Below are 14445 nucleotides of genomic sequence, written 5' to 3' on the forward strand. Positions count from 1 at the left end.
ACCTGTCAGAATGGCTAAAATTAACAACACAAGGAACAACAGGTGTTGGCGAGTGTGGGGAGAAAGGGAACCCTCTTGCACCGCTGATGGGAATGCGAACTGGTGCAGTCACTCTGGAAAACAGTATGGAAGTTCCTCAAAAAGTTAAAAATACGATCCAGCAATCACACTACTAGGTATTTACCCAAAGGTACAGAAATACAGATTCGAAGGGGTACATGCACCCCAATGGTTACAGCAGCATTATCAACAATAGCCAAACAATGGAAAGAACCCAGTATCCATCAACTGATGCACGGATAAAGAAGATGTGGCATATATACCCAGTGGAATATTATTTACCCATCTAAAAGAATGAAATCCTGCCATTTGCAGTGACATAGAGTTAGAGAGTATTATGCTAGGTGAAGTAAGTCAGTCAGAGAAAGACAAATACCATATGATTTGTGGAACTTAAGAAATAGACAAACATATGGGAAGGGAGAAAAGAGAAAAAAGAGGCAAACAAACTGTAAGAGACTCTTAAGTATAGAGAACAAACTGAGGGTTGCTGGAGTGGAGGTAGGTGGGGGATGGGCTGGACCAGTGATGGGTACTAAGGAGGGCACTTGTTATAATGAGCACTGGGTGTTGTATGTAAGTGAGGAATCACTGAATTCTATTCCTGAAACCAATATTGTACTGTATCCTAACTAACTAGAATTTAAATAAAAATTTGAAAAGAAAAGGAAAGAAAATGATCTGTTTTTATGCTTTGCCTTCATGCTTTCAGATTGCCTGCAGAAGTTAGAAAAGACACCACCCTAAGCAAATCAAATAAGGATAAAATACCAAGTGTTTCTTCTTAGGTAAATGTTTCTGGAAGCATACGTGTCAGGAATACCATCTATCTGACAGAACTATTTTCTACTAAGTCTTGGAAAACACCCCTGGTACTTATTGCAAAGGAGAGGGAGGAGATAGATGTGCTGGCTATGTGCCTATGAGATAGATGTGCTGGCTGTTTTCTAAAGACTGGGGGCAGCTCAAGAAAATTTTTCCCATCCATTATTAAATGACATTTTGAGACAATCATGGGAGCAGAAACAATAGTTTTGCACCTGGCTGGTGCCCAGGTCAGTGACATGAGATTATTCTCTGTAAGAAAATGAACAAACAAACAAACAAATTAATTAATTAATTAAAGGGAAAAGGAAAAGAAAAATGCCAAGGTTAAAAAGAAAAAAAAAAAAAAAAAGGAAACCTCCACTTCCCTAACTCCACTGTGAAAAGCACAGGGAGCAGACACAGGCATTTCTTTGGATTTTGATGAGAAGGAAGGACAAAGGCTCCCCTTTGCATCTTGTGAGGCTGACAGCATCACATCCCTATTGGTGGGTTTCTCTGGCTGGCCCTCTGGAACACACTCCTCCCACAAGATCCTTCCTACTGAGCACACCCATGAAGGCCCAGTATGCCGGGGAGGCTACCGCTGTGCTCTGAAGCAGCAAAGGCTTGTGCTTCTCCTGGCCATCGGCTCTCCACTCAGATCACTTTTTCATTAAAGACCCTGTAAAGCCTACCCTTCACCTCCACTGAGGAACAGAACAGTGAGCTGGGGCTGCCACCAAAGACCCACCCCAGCCAGAGCAGTCTCCAGGTAGCCTGCCTGGCACACAACTTCCAAGACAGGGCTTCCAACCGCCGCCACATGTAGAAAACCTCATTGTTTGTTTGTCAGAATATGAAAGTAAATGTTGGTTAAAAAAAAAAAAAGTCCCCATAAAATCATGGAAAGCTATCAAGTATAAGTTAAAAGTCATCCATACACCTAGCCCTCAGAGACAACCATGCCCACCATTTTGGTATACACCCGACATGGCTATTTGATGGCTATCTTTCTACATGGCTAGCTGTTTGCCTATCCATTTCTTCATTTACACACAAAAAGCATAGAAAATGTTTTCTTCTCAAAAATGAGGTCATACACCTCAGCCGTAGCAATTTCTTACTTGATACATCCCCAAAGGCAAGAGAATTAAAAGCAAAAATGAACTATTGGGACCTCATGAAGATAAAAAGCTTCTGCACTGCAAAGGAAACAATCAACAAAACTAAAAGGCAACCGAGGGAATGGGAAAAGATTTTTGCAAACGACATATTGGACAAAGGGCTAGTATCCAAAATCTATAAAGAACTCACCAAACTCCACACCCGAAAAACAAGTAATCCAGTGAAGAAATGGGCAGAAAACATGCATAGACACTTCTCTAAAGAAGACATCCAGACGGCCAACAGGCACATGAAAAGATGCTCAACGTCGCTTCTCATCAGGGAAATACAAATCAAAACCACACTCAGATATCACCTCACACCAGTCAGAGTGGCCAAAATGAACAAATCAGGAGACTATAGATACTGGAGAGGATGTGGAGAAACAGGAACCCTCTTGCACTGTTCGTGGGAATGCAAACTGGCGCAGCCGCTCTGGAAAACAGTGTGGAGTTTCCTCAAAAAATTAAAAATAGACCTACCCTATGACCCAGCAGTAGCACTGCTAGGAATTTACCCAAGGGATACAGGAGTGCTGATGCATAGGGGCACTTCTACCCCAATGTTTATAGCAGCGCTCTCAACAATAGCCAAATTATGGAAAGAGCCTAAGTGTCCATCAACTGATGAATGGATAAAGAAATTGTGGTTTATATACACAATGGAGTACTACATGGCAATAGGAAAGAATGAAATACGGCCCTTTGGAGCAACGTGGATGGAACTGGAGAGTGTGATGCTAAGTGAAATAAGACAGATACCACATGTGTTCACTCTTAGGTGGATCCTGAGAAACTAAACAGGAACCCATGGGGGAGGGGAAGGAAAAAAAAAAAAAAAGAGGTTAGAGTGGGAGAGAGCCAAAGCATAAGAGACTCTTAAAAACTGAGAACAAACTGAGGGCTGATGGGGGGTGGGAGGATGGGTGATGGGTATTGAGGAGGGCACCTTTTGGGATGAGCACTGGGTGTTGTATGGAAACCAATTTGACAATAAATTTCACATATTTAAAAAAATGAGGTCATACAGATACACTTTATCCTCCTTAACAATATAGTGTGTACCCCGTCCTAAGTGATTACGTTTGGACCCACATCATGATTACTAAGAACTGCATGGTGGGCTAGTGCAGGAAAATTGTAATCTATTTAACTAAAGGCGACTGGAGTTTTCAAAAAACAAAACAGAGTAAAATGAGTTTTTATTCTATAAGCAAGGGTGAAACATGACAATAGTTACTGTATGAAAACATGTTACAGATGACAATATACTACTATCAGTAAGTAAAGGTTTTTTAGAGATGTTAATTATGGCTCTAATAAGAATGCTGAAAAATCAGAAGAGAGAGAAGTAAGCGAAAAGTAAAAATGAACCAAAAGCTAAACTGCCAGTCCTGAGTTCTAAGCCAAGTGACATTGTTACTTTGATACGTGTTTTTTTTCCCAAATAAAAAAACAAGACTAAGGTTTCCTATGGTATAGAATAGTTAGTGGCTGGTTCTTCACCATTCTTTTTTTTCTTTCTTTCTTTTTTAATTTCGTTTTTTTTTTTTTAACATTTATTTTGAGAGAAAGAGAGGAGAAGGGACAGAGAGAAGAGAGAATCCTAAGCAGACTCTGTGCTATTAGTGCAGAACCCGAAGAGGGGCTTGATTTCACAAACTGTGAGATCATGACCTGTGCCGAAATCAAGAGTTGGACACCCAACTGACGGAGTCGCCCAGGCGTCCCCATGATTTCCTTTCCATTTCATTACCTTCTAATAGTCTCAGTTCTTTCTCATTCCCAGAATTTTCCCAGAAAAGCTCTAAAACCCATGTCCCTAGCAAAGGAAATCAGTTGTGTGAGTTCGGAAGTGGACCATCATGATGGAACACCGCAACAGCACGGTGATAGGAGCAGGTTCTCAGTCAGAACGACCCCGCCAGTGCGTTCCCTCTCTTTACCGCGTTGCTGTGGGCTGGATGGTGTTCCCAAACACATATGTTAAAGTCCTAATCCCTGGTACTTATGGATGTGTCTTTATTTGGAAATAGGGTCTTTGCAGATGCAATCAAGGGAAGACGAGGTCACCGGGGTTGGCCCTAATCCAACATGACAAGTTCTTTTATAAGAAGGATATTTCAACAGAAACACACAGGAAGGTGGCCGTGTGAAGCCAGAAACAGAGACTAGAGCGATGCCGCCATAAGCCCAAGGAATGCCTGGAGCCACGGGAAGCTGGAGGAAATAAGGAAGGACCCTCCCCTTGAGATTCTGGAGCAAGGATGACCCCACCAATATCTTGGTTTTGGACATCTAGCCTCCAAAATTGTGAGAGAATAAATTTCCATTGTTTTAAGCCCCCTAGTTTGTGGTACTTTGTTATGGCAGCCCTAGGAAATAAATACAATTGTTAATACAGGTAAAGCATTTGGAACAATGGTGGTAAACAGTAAGTACGATGTAAGTTATTGTTCTTCCCTTCCATCATCCAGTTAACGGTACATGAGTCACTCCACCGCGCAGGTCAGAAACTGGGGGGTTGCTTATCCGAGACTACCACCCACTTCTCTCTCCTCCCATCCTTCTCCCAATCAGGATCCCCAGGCAGAGTACAGGTGCTTCCCCAATGTGACCTGAATTAGTCCCTTCCTCCCATTTCCACTTGCACTGCCTTTGCTGTGTCCTTTCCCATCTCTTGCCAAAGGTTCCTCAGCTGTCTCCTTCCTCCCTAGGCCCATCTCTACCCTCACCCTGCCCTCACAGCACCACTGAAAACATCATTCAAATTAACCAGGACACTCTTCAATGTTAGACCTTCTCTTCCCTCCCAAGGACTCAAGGTAAAGTTCCACGCTCACCAACAGCCCCTATGATGTTTGAGTGGAGCCCGCTGCCCTCCCGCCCCCCCCCCCCCCACAGAAAACACCTTCTGTTTTTCAGGTGTGCAAATAAGTAACACTTTGAGACTCACTTCCGAAAGTCCGCAAGTAACTTGAGCATGTCGTCATTGGAGAGCTTATTGCTGTCTTGCCTGTACAGAGCAGAGAATCTGGCATTTTTGTCAAGGTTTCCAGATGCATCCTTAAACAACGTCCTGAAATAGCCAAACAACAGTTCTAAACTGAGCTTCCAAAAGATGAAAATAAATCCACGGCTTAACTTTGGTTTCTATGTGAAGCCTAATTATTATTCCATTGGCCGTACTAACAGAAATTTCATTATCTAAAAACATGGAAGACATTTACGCCGATGAACACAACTAACTCAATTTACACAGAGAACATTTCCAGCAAATGGCTCGTGCTTAGGCAACAACATCCACAGTCAGATGCTTAGGAAGCAGAGCTCACAAACAAGGGTGATGTGCAGGCCCCCACCCTGGGCCACTGTCCAGGCTGGGCTTGGGACACGTGGCCAGAACAGCAGCTCTGCAACAAGAGCTCCTGTCCCTCCTACCGGCCCCCGCACGGCTCTCCCAGCCAGCATCTTCCCCGTCTGTGATTCTAACGAAAGATTATTCACATAGGGGGCTTACTTATGTTTTAACTTTACACATTTAAATCCTCTTTGCTTCTGGGCAATAAAGACAAAAGAGATGAGTCAGTCTGTCTATCTATCTATGTATCTATGCATCTATCTATCTATCTATCTATCTATCTATATCCGTGTATCTCTAGCTACATCAAAGGCATAAAAGATATTGTCGTTACCTTGCTGCCCATGCAAATGGCATTCTGTACTGTCCTAGTCTTTGGCAAGCCTGCTTGGCATTCTTCAGCACCTTCTGAGCAACCTTGAAGACACGAGAATCAAGATATGAGGTGCTGTACCCCATTGACAGAATTATGATCTAAAGAGCCGTCATCACACGTTCGTTAAACAAGCTCCTACCCTAGTATCAGATGCATGGAAAAGCACGGGTCACTGTAAGGAAATCTGGCCGGACTTACACTAGGTGCAGAGTATTGTGTTTAATGCAATCTCTATGGCAGTGACTTTCAAAGAATATAGAATGAGGACCGTTTCCAAAATGTTAAGTCTTTTCTTTTCTGAAACGTTGCTTTCATAGGCCGCAAGCATGACATTTCATAGGCTTTCATAGTTCTTTATGACTAAGGGCTACTTATAAGTCCACTGGGTTATTAACAATTGTTAATTCTTGGTATTCGTGCCAAAATATATGGCAATACTTAAAGTTTAAAAGAGAATACTGACGAAAATGCTAAGCCAGCATAGCTCCTAATGTGTTCCAGCTCATGCAGATTCCCACAATTTGGGGGATAGATATTTGTTCTGTAAGACATTATATAGGTGCTGACTTAAGTTAGGCCAGGGTTTTCAACTGTTAGTTATATTCTTACTTTCTAGGTATAAATTACTGCTATTTTCACTTCTTGATGATGAATTTTCATTTGTTGTGGCTTGACTTATGAAGCCCATAGTGCACAGTGAAGCAGATCTGCTTTGGCCTAAGATGTGTGCATGACATGTCTATCAATCAACTGTACCCCTACCGCTACAGCGGAGGACAAGTGCCCCGAATGTGCTTGTACCAGGATCCTGCACAGCTCCCAATAAAAAGTCTGATTCAGTTAAAGTGGTATGTTCGAGGGCCTTTTACATTACGGAAGCACATCAAAGTCAACCAGTTTTGGGAACTGTGATCCAGCGCCTGTGAACCAATGTGTGTCAGAGCGGCAGCGTCAGCAGCACCTGGGAGCTTATCAGGAATGCAGAGTCTTGGGCCCCACCCCAGACCCCCTGGGTCAGAACCCGCCTTCTGACCAGACCTTCAGTGACCCGTGCTCATCAGGTTTGCGAAAACTCAGATGATAGAGCTGTTTGTCTCTAGGTCAAACTGAAACCAGCGCTGTGAGTCTAGGCCATTAACCCTCTCTGGGCTCCATTTTCCCCACCTGAGAAATGAAGGGCGTGAGCCACAGTACTTTTCACTATCCCTTCCAGTTACCAGACATTATGATTCTACCACAGTCATGCTGTGAGAATTGCTACCCTCACGAATGAATTAGAAACATGTCTTGACCGAAACGTGTCAGGAGCTCCTCCAGTTCCTTCATTTCTTCTTCCGGAAGGGCAAGATCCTGTGGGCACTGGGGCACACAGTCACAGGGTAAAATGGCCTACCTTCTATTTTCAGATAGAAACTATCATTTTTAGATTTCTAACAATAATGACTATACTGTGGAGTAAAACACAATTATTTGCATAAAACTTAAAACTAAAACCCAGATTTCAAATAAGTTTCACGGTTTCCTGCGGCGAACAGGGTCCGAGCCCACAGACTTACTGAGGGTGCACAGGGAACATAAGGTATGTAAGACTGAAAAACTCAATTTTGTCTTTGGTCTCCCCCGTCCCTTTTCTTTCTTTCTTCCTCTTTTTTAATCTATTCATGATCTACACCTACAGAGACTTCTTACAAGAGTTTCTTCCTCCAAGACAAAATTTACTCTAAATGATGTTCTAGACCATCTTGGAAAACAGGAAAGAAACAATTCTGACATGCATGAGAAAATCATCCTTCGGTAATATCTCTGCCAAAAGTTCTATTCTGATACAACATGCTTGAGAGCAGAGAGATATAAAACCTATTCTGATATAAAAAGGTTAATCTCTGCCTTAATTTATTACTTTGGAAGTGTGAACGTATGGAGTAACGTACACATGGCTGAGCTGTGCATCCCACACGTAAGGAGGGAGGGGCCGACTTCCACAGATGCTCGGTGGCCACTGGGAAGCGTGGAGGAGAGCATCAAGTCTAGCCCAAAGTGAAATGTGATTTTGCACCATCACGAGCTGCCAAATTTCAAACCGTGCATGTGGCAGGCAGAAGAGCAAAGACGGTGCATTTGGGCCCTGGAAACGTATCACATACAGTCAGGGGAGCCGATCTCATCCTGGGCCTTCATTGATTATTAATCAAAACACTGAAGAGCTGAAAGAGCTTCTTATCCAAGGTTTTACAAACTTGATTTAAAAAATAAAATCGCTTCTTCTCCAGAGACCAAACTTGACCCAGCTGTTACCAGCCAGAAAGGCATACTGTTGGAGGCAGTGTGCCTGGGGCTATGGGTTCTCCCCTGGCTGGGGCTGGGATAGATGATAACGTTGTCCTACATGTGTCAGTGATTTGCAACATCCCCGGCAATGTCTTGTATATTTAAAAAATATTTTTATGTTTTATTTTTATTTTTGAGACAGAGAGACAGAACATGAATGGGGGAGGGGCAGAGAGAGAGGGAGACCCAAAATCCAAAGCAGGCTCCAGTCTCTGGGCTGTTAATATAGAGCCTGACTTGGGGCTCAAACCTGTGAACCATGAGATCATCACCTGAGCTCAAGTCAGACGCTCAAGCGACTGAGCCACGTAGGCACCCAGCAATGTCTTGTATATTATCTGATCTCAGCGCTGTTCCTGAGAGGAGGTGGGGCAGGTAGCAATATCATCCTTCAACAACAGATGGGACACCAGAGCCCAGAGAGGTGACATGACTTCTCCAAAGTACCTAGGTACTCAGCACCCAGGTCTCTGACTCCTACAACCTATTCTTGAACAACCACCCTGCAGCTCGTGGACACACCTGTGGTGTATGGCCGGCCACAGACAGCATGAGGGGAAGCTCTGATTCAGCTCAGGAAATGTCCCTTAGAGCCTTTGGAGGTGTCCCCTCCTGCTGCTGACCAGTCCTCGTCAGTGTATCAGGACCATCTCCCAGACGAGCACTTACAAATACTGTAAAGCCAGCAGAGACAGAACTCTATTAGCTCACTCTACCAGGTAGCTCAACGTGCTGGAAAGTAACAGTCAGGTGCCTCTGGTCACTCTAGCTGTAGGGCACTGAGCAGGTAACTAAACCTTAGTAAACCTCAGTTTTCTGATGCCTGAAAAGAGCTCTTGACTAGATAACCTCTAACATTCACATCTGTGTGTGTCCACCAAGGCACTCCCCAAGTAGTGAGCACTACGCCAAAGTAAGGGAAACACACCAGACAGCTTGTATGTTTCCCTTCCCTCTTCTACCCAAGGTCACCTCTGCTACCATGACCTGCCCCGTGTGACCAAACAGGGCACCTGAAGCACTGACCTCACTGGTCAGACCATCCCCTAGTCTCCAGCCTCACATTTAAGTGTAAATGGACCCAAAGATAATTCCAGAACCTGAGAGACACGCCAACAAGTGGAATGCACTCTATTTGAATAGAATATATGTCCTTTTTAATGATAGAAAGTTTACTGTTAAGCTCATAATTCCAGTTTTGCCAATTATTTTAGGATGTTAGGATTGTCTAGACAAATGAAGGATTTTATTTACATACAGGACTACTTTTCAATGAAAATTGGACACATGAGGTTAAGAGTAAATCTATGTGAAGAGTGCACATATTTTAAAATATAAAAAGTATAAATACATCTCGCTGAATACATAAGGCTTAACTCTGATTTCTTTAAGCGTTTCTATTTTCACAGAGGGCCCTTTTATTGAATTGATGTTTATCATCATAAAGCATAAAAGTCACTCATACCTTAGAAGAGTCTGAACTTTTCATGTATGGCTCGGCACCGTGTGTGATGCTCCCCTGAAGCACTTTTTCAATTCTAGCCACCAGAAATATATCAGGATGAGGACACGTGACCGAAAATATTCCCTAGGGAACAAACGATTTTCTGTAGTGAGTAAAATTCACACCCACGTTAAACAAATCCCCTGAACATGAAACGTTCTGAAGCAACAAAGAGTGCTAAAACACGCTATTCAGAGGCACTCAGTGCTTTATCGCTAGTTTATCATCTGATCAAAAAGGCAATTTGGTTAGGGGGGTGGGCAACTAGCAGAAAGTTTAGAAAAAAAAATGAGAAATCAAATACTGTTTCTTCTTCTCTCAGCTTGCCTTTCCTGCCTGCTTATATATGCTGTCGATATAACCAACAGTCTCATTTCCCCTAGCTGCGTGCTGCGGAGTCTCATTATGCATTCACACAGCAGGTGCAAGATAAGTCTCAGTAGGGACGACTGCTGGGCTCTGTCTCCCACCTGCTTCGGATACTGCATGGCAGCTTCGTGAAGGATGTCCTGAAGGGCAGGTGAGCTCTTCCTGCCACCGTTCACCAGAGCTGGGGACGTGGTGGCCAGCATCTGCCTCACGGAGAAATGGTTCAGGTCCACGTGGAAATCGGCAGAAATCTTTCGGTTGTATTTTATGTCAAACAGGGATAGAGTGACAAAGAAAGGCTCGACCTGAACAAAAAACAAAAAACAAAAAAACAATCCAGACCGTCACTACAGCTCAAACTGTCTGGAAAAGAGAATGCTGCTATCGAAGAAGAAATTACAAAACCTATTTATGATAGCTCAAGAGAAAGAAGTCTCCACCCCTTTATTTTGTCACAAATATCCTGTCCCTGAGGCTAAACAACCCTCCGCATCCTGATCTAAACACTGCACTTCTCTGATCAGAAACTAGGATTTTCTGTCCAGACTGCACTGCAACTGGTACATCTGCAATCTCTATTTCTTAAAATACTTTTTTAAGAGGAAAATTACATTTGTAGTGGGTCCTTCTTCATTTTCTGCAACACAGCATTGCAAATTGAAAGATAAATCATTGCACTTGACGAGAATTCTTTTTCCAAATTTCTCTTCAAATGGCTTCACTTCTGGTTCAGCTGATGTGAAGTCAAGCTTCTTTAAAAGAAAATGTAAATACATAAATATATTATGTTCACATTAAAACAAACACATAATAAATGTATCCTGAGGAAACTCCATAAAATACGAAAAGGCTAAACTCACTTAACTCACAATAGTGCTACTATTTTATAAGTTTATATAGTTTATAACAGTGGTCAAATAAATGATGGTATATCTACTCCATGGATTATTATGCCAAGCTTAAAAATTATGGTTAGGAATACCTCAAGTGTCCATCAACAACTAAATAAACAAACAAAATCTGGTATATACATACAGTGGAATTTTATTCAGCCATAAAAAGGAAGGAAATTTTGACACATGCTACAACATGGATGGACCTTGAAAACATCATGCTGAGTGCAATAAGCCAGACACAAAAGGATATATATTGTTTCACATAAATGTGGTTCCTAGAGCAGGCAAATTGATAAAGACAGGGACAGTGGAGGTCACCAGGGAATGAGGGGAGGGAGGAATGGGAAGTAAGTGTTTAGTGGATAGAGTTTCTGCTTGGGATGATGAAAAAGTTCTGGAATGGGTGGTGGTGATGGTTGCACAACATTGTGAATGTACTTAATGCCACTGAACTGCACACTTAAAAATGGTTAAAATGGTAAATTTATGTTATGTATATTTTATCACAACAAAAAATTGTCAAAAAAGCAAAAACATATACATGGTTATGAAATCTGTGAAGCAAAAAAGACATTTATTATTAAAGTAAATGGGGTAAAGAAGTTCTATAAAAAAGATCACAAATGAAAAGGGGAAAAACATGGGAGAAAATACAGCAGAACCTTCATCCCCTCCCAGCTGCCCTGGACCCCCCCCCCCACCCCCGCCCCACCACACCAAGTGTGGATTTTGAGGGCACAGATGTGGATCACATGCACCTTGGGTGAGTCAGGAAATACCACTGCCGACTGGGCATCTTCAGTGATGCTTATTATTGTCTGATGGTCTTTCTATGGGGTAAATTATATGCTCTCTATGGATTGAGAGTGTCTTTGGGTAAATCCCTCAGATTTCCACAGTCTATTGAATATGGAACACTCACAATGGAAGTGGTAATAGGGATGAGATTATGGTTATTTTTTATTTTTCCTTTTCCCCTGAATTTTCTGTATTGTTGTTATGTTGCTTACCAGTCCAAAGTAAACAAACAAGCAAATACAGAAATAAAACAAACGTATCATCTGTCTGTTTTCTTTCCCCGACTTAGTTTAAAAATGTAAACATTAAAATAGTTCATACCTGGGCATCTGGGTCCAAGTAAAAAAGCTTAACTCTGCTTTCACTTTTCAGTTTGATTTCTGCTTCTCTGGTACTCTGATAACAAGATAAACAAAAAATAAAAATTACGGTAAAAAAAAAACACCCTCTTCTTACAGAGGTGTCCAAACATGTTTGTCCCATCCTGAAGATCCAGGCTGCCAGACAACTCTCCTGTCATCCTGGAGAGTCAACTGCATGTTGAACAAGGTAAGACCATCAAAGGAGGTAGCACACCAGAGTGCCACGGGGGAAAAGAAGACCTAATCTTGCCCTTATGAAACTACAGTCAACTTCAGTCAAAAGCAGCCAAAGAAAGCAAAAGAAAATAATTAAACATTACTTTCAAGAAAGGCTTCATAAAGTGATGGAAGAGGGGACGGGCTATGAATGCAGGAGTAGAACAGCAAAAAGTAAGAAAACATGAATATCTGGGGCTGAATGAAAAGGACACACAGCACAGACAGACGCTGAGTGGGAAATGAGCCCAGATGGTAAAGAGAATTTTGAGTCCATCTAAGATTGAGGTAGAAGCCCGGGAAGAGAAAGGAATAGGTCTGCAATGGTGGGCCAGAGAAACTATGGCAGATCTTGAAGGATTGCCATTGGTGTTTGTGGCAGGCAGGAGGCAGCATTGCTGGTCTAGTCAATAGATATTTACTGAGCACCCAGTATGCGTCAGGCACCAGGGACACACACGTGAATGAAACAAAGCCTCTACACCCAAGGAATACTAGCGAAGACGATATAAACAGGTGGTAAGACTGGCAAAGAAAGTGTAAGGCACAGTGATCACTAACCTGGACCAGGAGGTGGCAGTCAGAAAAGAGTTCCCAGAAGAAGACCCACCTTGCATTACAAAAACATTTGGCAGAAAAGGGGAGAAGGGAGTTCTGGGAGGAGGTACAAAGGTACAAAGGTATAGTCACACTTGAGCAATGATCAAGTCATTCATTGGCATGATGGGAAAAGTAGAGAGAAATGAAGCTGGGATTTGTGTGTTACGGACTGTGGATTTCCTTCAGAAGCCAAAAACACCCGGCACTATTTTAAGCAAGGGAAGGAAATAACCAGTTCTGTATTTTAGAAGAACCCCTTGGGTAGGGCTGAGGAGGTGGGTTAAGGGGAAGACCTACATGGGCTCTTTATCACACCTGCCTCCCATCCCACAGCAGAGTCCATCACAGAGCCCACAGTCCCCATGTAGGTAGCCTGCTGTCCAGTGAACCCATTAATTGAGGTAGGTTTGTGGAGAGGGTGATAAAGTGGAGTGTGGAGATGCCTGTGGACAGAGAGATGGAACTTGAGCACGAGGTAGGGAGGAAGGCTGAAATTACAGACTTGGAGAACATCAGTCTAGAGGTGGGGACAGAGGAGCCTTGAGAGTAGTTGAAATTCCCTGGGGGAAAATGTGAAGGGGTCTGTAAAAAGAAACCCTGGGGCCCCAACGCTGAAGGGATGGCAAGAAGAGAAGCCATGGAAGGAGACAGACAAAGGGGCTGGAGAAGAGGAATTTGGGAACAGAAAGAAGCTTCTAAGACATTCACAAGGTGGAAGTCATTGCCAACCACATTATTTTTCGTGCTTGGTGCCTCTAAATCTGTATCCCATTCTTATGACTCTCAATCTCCATGGTTAAGTCTTTAGAGTCAGAATGGAGGGTCCTCTCTCATCTGTTTTTTCCCCACAGACCGACTCACATCTCAGCATGTGATGCGGGCAGCGACAGCCACAGTGGAGGGGGTGAGTTACCATCTCTGCTGGTGGCTAAACATGGTCTATTACATTTCTAGATCACCACTAATAAGACTGAACATCTTCCTAATATTCTCAGCCATGCGGTTGTTATAACAGGTTGGTTCTTAGCAATGACCCAAACTCTATCATAACTCTACTTAAAAACCATCTTTCTCTGGCAAAATGAAATGACCACGAGAACACTAAGAAACTGTGTTCTAGTTCTAGTCCACTCGTTCACTAGTTATGTAAATGTGAGCAAGCCGCGTAGCCTCTCTGGACTCCACTTTCATTTCTGAGTAAAAATGTTGAATAAGATGATGGCTAGAGTCTCTCTGCACAACACGGTTTATCTCGCTGTTCTCTATGGGAGCTTTAAGGCTTCTGGGGGTAAGGAACACTCCTGCAAATTGTGTGATTTGAGCTGATGCCCTATGGGGGATGGGACAACTTTTTAACTCCATCTTACCTGTCACCGTTCCTATTTTTTCACATCACAAGAGCCAGAACATGTGGCGTGTGGAGTATACTTAACTGTACCCAAGAGAATTTGCTTTACTTTGTGCCCAATCCATGATGTTTCCCAACAAAAACATCAGTACCAGGTGCTGTAAGCCACCACCGACAATAATGCATTCTACTTCTGAATTTCCGCTGGAGTCCTTCAACAAAGGCAAGTCCTGTGATCTCAGACACCACCGCAGAGC

At 42.9% G+C, this 14445-nt stretch overlaps 1 protein-coding gene across 25 annotated transcripts in view; it reads right to left on the reverse strand.

Moving 5' to 3' along the window:
• DOCK9 (dedicator of cytokinesis 9) overlaps positions 1 to 14445 on the reverse strand; it is a 291057-nt gene that overhangs the window by 98200 nt on the left and 178412 nt on the right. For all 25 annotated transcript variants that reach the window (XM_045444882.1, XM_045444848.1, XM_045444766.1 and 22 more), the window contains exons 10-15: positions 11984 to 12058; positions 10580 to 10720; positions 10070 to 10273; positions 9561 to 9683; positions 5726 to 5808; positions 4987 to 5109 (exon numbers count right to left, since the gene is read on the reverse strand). In XM_045444882.1, the coding sequence (XP_045300838.1) occupies positions 4987 to 5109; positions 5726 to 5808; positions 9561 to 9683; positions 10070 to 10273; positions 10580 to 10720; positions 11984 to 12058 (749 nt within the window). The remainder of the gene's footprint in view (positions 1 to 4986; positions 5110 to 5725; positions 5809 to 9560; positions 9684 to 10069; positions 10274 to 10579; positions 10721 to 11983; positions 12059 to 14445) is intronic.

Source organism: Leopardus geoffroyi, chromosome A1, assembly GCF_018350155.1.
Source record: "Leopardus geoffroyi isolate Oge1 chromosome A1, O.geoffroyi_Oge1_pat1.0, whole genome shotgun sequence".
NCBI classification, from domain to species: Eukaryota; Metazoa; Chordata; class Mammalia; order Carnivora; family Felidae; genus Leopardus; species Leopardus geoffroyi.